At 35.5% G+C, this 5,244-nt stretch overlaps 1 protein-coding gene across 1 annotated transcript; it reads left to right on the forward strand.

The window, feature by feature from the left end:
• Positions 1-252: 252 nt before the first annotated feature.
• On the forward strand, positions 253-3,127 carry LOC143624082 (growth-regulating factor 3-like). Its single transcript, XM_077094831.1, has 5 exons — positions 253-316; positions 414-694; positions 1,549-1,939; positions 2,552-2,994; positions 3,097-3,127. The coding sequence occupies exons 2-5, from the start codon at positions 481-483 to the stop codon at positions 3,102-3,104; spliced, it is 1,056 nt and encodes a 351-aa protein (XP_076950946.1). The 5' UTR covers positions 253-316; positions 414-480; the 3' UTR covers positions 3,105-3,127.
• The last annotated feature ends 2,117 nt before the right edge of the window (positions 3,128-5,244 follow it).

A 5,244-nucleotide genomic window follows, 5' to 3' on the forward strand; every position in this document is an offset into this window, starting at 1 on the left:
TATATTTTAATCCCCCAAAATATCTCATCCCAATCCACGAGATTGACACAAAAGATCTCCCACAATAAACCAGATCTGACGTCATGCTATGCTTCACATTCACAAGTGATGACAACATCCCAACCAATCTTGTTTTTATCCCAAACACAAACACTTATCTTCAAAAAGTAAATTCATAAAAAATAATAATAATAATAATAATAATAATAATAATAATAATATTGGAGTAAGTAGCTTTCCTATCATTTCATCCCCACCCCCAATTTCCTTTCTTACCACGCATACCCAAACCCTAGATCCATCCGCCTCTTCAAAGGTAAACCCCATCCACACACGTATATATATATATATATATCTATATCTATACACTGTATGTCTCATCTGTAACTCTGTTATTGTCTCATCTGCTGCAGCATCATTAATACTATCAGTATCAATAATATTATTAATATTATTCTGGATAACCGACTACACAACAAGATGAGTGGCAGTACGTCAGTGGCGGTTGCATCCGGTGGCGGTGGAATCTCCGGTTACCGGCCACCGTTCACGCCGGTGCAGTGGCAGGAGCTGGAACATCAAGCGTTGATATATAAGTATCTCGTGGCTGGTGTTCCTGTACCGTACGATCTTGTTGTTCCGATTAGAAGAAGCTTGGAAGCCTTGTCTGCTAGGTTTTTTAGTAATCCGACCGGTAAGTTGTTTTACTACTTGTTTTTTTTTTTATTTTTATTAATGTTGTTTTGTTTTGGTTCAGTTGGGTTTTGTCGGTTAGGAGATTAGGATCTGTGTTTGTGTTTTTTATGGTTTAGGAAGAAGAGTCATTTTCAAGCAAAATCATCTTTATTTGGTTAAGAATTTATTGTTGTTACTTTACTTTCATCTGAAGATAATGTTTTGAGTGTTTTGTTGATAAATGCATTTGGTTTTTGTTTATTTAATTCTTGTAAATTGTAAATATGGGGCACCACACACATATATCATAATGATGAGTATTAAATGGATACCACTAAATATTTAGGTATCATCAGTAACTATTTTATCCATTTGCAAATGCATGTATTTACTAGTGAACTAAACTTTATAATTATTTTACATATAGTGTATTCAGCGATGTTGTGAAAATCGGAATTAGGCATCAATTGATTGGCTTTTAATTGGAAATTGGTAGGCTGCTGATGTGATTTTATGTAATTGGCCTATAAAATCAGTGATTGGTCAAAATTGGTGTATATGGGTCAACATTGGTCAAATTCCGGTCATATTTGGTCAACATATTTGAATTGTTGAAGTATTTGAAGAATTATATAATTTTGAAAAAATTTGTGTATGTGTGTATTTGTTTTTTTTTTTTGGGCTGAGGGTGTATAAAACTTTTAAGTCACATATAAAATTTCAATCCGATTAATCCTTAATAGTCACTAGTCGGTTCCCCACCGCCTGACTAGCATCTAGCGAGTTTTACAACACTGTTGAACAATGAATACATGTGATTCTCTTTTAGCACTTTGCTTTTGACTAATCTTATTAATTTTGAACTGTTTAAAGCACTGGGCTATTGTTCATATTATGGGAAGAAGTTTGACCCGGAGCCCGGAAGGTGCAGAAGAACAGATGGGAAAAAATGGAGGTGTTCAAAAGATGCACATCCCGACTCAAAATACTGTGAACGCCACATGCACCGTGGTAGAAATCGTTCAAGAAAGCCTGTGGAATCCCAATCTGCTACTTCTCAGTCAATGTCAACTGCAGTCTCACGTGTCACCACTGTTAGCAGCACCGGTATTGGTAATAGAAGCTTCCAGAATCTTGGCAGTGTTGGCAATGCAGGCTTCCAGAACTCTCGCTTGTACCCCACCTCAAGTTCTTTTGATTTTGGGAGTAATGCATCAAAGTTACAAGTGCAAGCTAGTGCCTATGGTATCAACAATAACTTTAGGTACTTGTTTCTCGTCACAAGAAAGTTTTTTTTTTTTGAGTAAACGTTATTTAATATTGGCTTGTAAAGGAACAGAACCAACACAAATGGAGCATGTTTGTTTTTGTTTCTATAACTTTTGACCTAGCAAATGATCGTACATGAAAAATTAAACGAACAAGGTTTTCTTTTTCATGTTCGTTTATTAAATAAATGAGCGTGTTTGTGTCTGTTTATGTTCGTTAGTTAACAGTATAAACGAATGATTCACGAATGTAAATTAACAGACATAACTGAACATAGATGAACTCACATAACTGAACTAAAACCGGATAAAAGTAATGTGAAGATCAATTTCTTGGGCCCTATAAATTTATTGAATCTAGCCCATGTTGTAATGGGCCAATAAAATTTATATGATTGTATTAATGAACTTAAACAAACAAACATAAATGAATATAAACGAACGAACATAAAGGAATATGCATGAACATATATGAATTTAAATGTTTATGTTCGTTTGTTCGTTAAGTAAACGAATTTTCAGCTGAACGGTCAGGTTCACAAACTGTTCATTGAACTACAGTTTGTTTACAGGCCTAGTTTAAAATTTATTTGTGTTTTCACATGCAGGTACGATCACGGGTTAACTGTCGATGTGGATGATAGAAATCACTCATCTGGACCTTCAAGTTCAAGGGGTTTAACCATGGAATCGAATGCTGACAGCACATGGCGGCTCGTGCCAGCTCAAGGTCCCACGAGTTCGTTAACAGATTCAAGAAACGACTCATATTTACAAATCAAATCCCCACAACTAACCATGGTTAATGCATTTGAGCCTGTGATTGATGCTGCATCAGAGGGGTCAAAGCAAAGTCAACCACATTGTTTATTTGGGAGTAAAATCGAGTCACCAGTTGAACCAAAACATGAGCCACACTTGATGCGCCCGTTCTTTGACGAGTGGCCAGAAGCCCGTGAACCGTGGTCCAGTCTTGATAAGAACTCGTTTTCCACGACTCAGTTATCAATGTCTACTGCTCCTGAGTATACAACCGACTGCACCCCGAATGGTTTGTGAAGTGTAATCATAGTATTAGTAATTATTAATCATCATGGATGCATGTGATATGCATGTTGGAAAATAATATGAATTTTGTTTTAATGTTTTGTAGATGGTTAAGCATGGGTGGAAGCTTGTTTTGAAGATGGGTGTATGCGGTTATGTTGTATGATCTTGGATTACATCAGGTTAAATGGTTGTTAATGTAACTTGAGTCTTGCTGGCATGTTGACTATTGTTGTGTGCTGGTCAACGTAAATTCGATCAAACTGGTTGGTTGGTTGGTTAAGCAATTACTTTTCAAATAAATGTTGAATTATTTTGAACTTTGAAGTATATATTGTTGTTCTTTTTGAGTGAATCATTGCTTGTCCTGCTATTTAGATGTTCCCTGGTTATTTAAAATAGTGGATAGTTATGTATGATGCAGTAGTATGAGTTATTAATAGTGTGATGAGTTGGTCTGTACTAAAAATATATACTATGTTAGTATTAAATCATATCAGATTAGTCTAGTCTAGTCTGTGATCCCGGCTTAGTGAGTTCTTTCTCAGGTGATGAACGGTTGGCGCCATTTTTAACGTGGTCTTTGTGGACCTAGGAGAAAGGAGGGCTCAGCGGAAAGAGGTTTGTGTTGTGAGAAAAGCAAGGAGATTGGCCTCTTTCGAAAAGCCTAAACATGTGATTTAACAATGAGTCGGCTTAGATTAAAAGGGGTACAATCTGTATTTTCTAATGCATACTTTCTTTCTATATACATACAAAAGTTAATAGTACTATTAGAAGTTTAGAACTATATATATTTTTCAATCAATTTAATGATATATTCTTGCAAGAAGTTTGGAGATGAAGTATTCAGCCGACATTAATGAAAATCTATAATATTACAGATGCTTAAAATAATTATTAAAATACAGGCTTTGTATCAAGTCTCATATAAGATATAGGCCAAAGGTATGGACAGGATAGCAGCCTCATTCATATGTAGTTAGAGGTGAAAAAAAAACCCGGAACCGGACCCGAAATAAAAACCGGAACCGGTTTTTTTAATACCCGGGTTTTTAATATCCGAAACCGTACCCGACCCTACCCGTAGGGTATGGATATGGTATGCATTTCGGTACTAAAACTCGAACCCGATTTGTACCCAATAATGCCCGGAAACCCGGAACCGGGTTTTTCGACTACCCGAAAAATACCTTAAAAATACCTGAAAAATACCCCTAAAAAGTGCAACCTTTTAAAAAATCCAATATATACCCGAAAAAACCCACAAATAGGGTTTTTTCAATATCCGAAAATAGGGTATTCAAACCCGATTTTAGAATACACGGTTCTATACCCGACCTGAACCCGATGCATAGGGTATGATTTTTAGAGGCAATACCCGGACCCGAACCCGAACCCGACCCGGTTTTAGCAATACTCGAGTTTCCAATACTCGGTCATACCCGAACCCGGGTATTTGAAAATCCTGATGTGTGCACCTCTATATGTAATAGCCACCCCTCAGTCTCATTTCACTAGTGACCTGAGGTCTTTGATGGTGGTCACACACATTAGTGGCCCGATCACTTTTTTTTTTGGGGTTTTTATTTTCTTATATATTATATAATCAAATTATGAAAATAGTAAAGAATAAGAAGAATGATCTATACTCCTAGTTGAAAGATGAGGAAGAAAAAGGGAGACAAAACTAACGTGTCACGGAAGTATCAAATGAGAGGATGGCTCAAATGAACTTCACTTTAGCCATAGCATGCTATTTATTAAAGAAGAGAGAAAAAGAGTACCATCAAATCAATGTTTTAATTAACTTTTTTGTATTTGATGAACGATTACCTCACACCTATAATTCGAGAATAATAGTTTAATAACTTATCTAAATCAAATGATCTAGCTTCAGACCTTTAGTCTGATTAAATAGCTTTAAACCTTGATTGAATATTTTATTGTTAAAATATTACTTTAGACCTTTAGTCTATAATATCCTACTTTTAATATTGACGTTTCTTCCTATAGAAGAAATCATCTATATTTTACGTTTCTTCCTCTAAAAGAAATCGTGTTTATAAAACTTTTATATTTCCTCCTTTAGAAGAAACTTTATTTATTTAAAACGATTACTTTGATTGCTTAAAGCCTTTTAGTTCATGACTTTTGTTGTAGCATGGTTTGGCTTAATAGGTTCGAACACTCTCATCAAGCTCATTAGGAAAGTAAACGAGTCACGTGGTTGATTGGGATTTATACGAATTAC

The sequence above is a fragment of the Bidens hawaiensis genome, unplaced genomic scaffold (genome assembly GCF_021521415.1).
Source record: "Bidens hawaiensis isolate Kalapana, Puna unplaced genomic scaffold, B.hawaiensis_p1.1 tig00000369_1, whole genome shotgun sequence".
NCBI lineage: Eukaryota > Viridiplantae > Streptophyta > Magnoliopsida > Asterales > Asteraceae > Bidens > Bidens hawaiensis.

Excerpts from the sequence above, each read along its gene's own strand:
- LOC143624082 (XM_077094831.1), top strand. The coding sequence starts at position 481 with ATGAGTGGCAGTACGTCAGTGGCGGTTGCATCCGGTGGCGGTGGAATC. Across the intron at positions 695-1,548 it reads GTTTTTTAGTAATCCGACCG|CACTGGGCTATTGTTCATAT; the intron begins GTAAGTTGTTTT and ends AACTGTTTAAAG. Across the intron at positions 1,940-2,551 it reads GGTATCAACAATAACTTTAG|GTACGATCACGGGTTAACTG; the intron begins GTACTTGTTTCT and ends TTTCACATGCAG.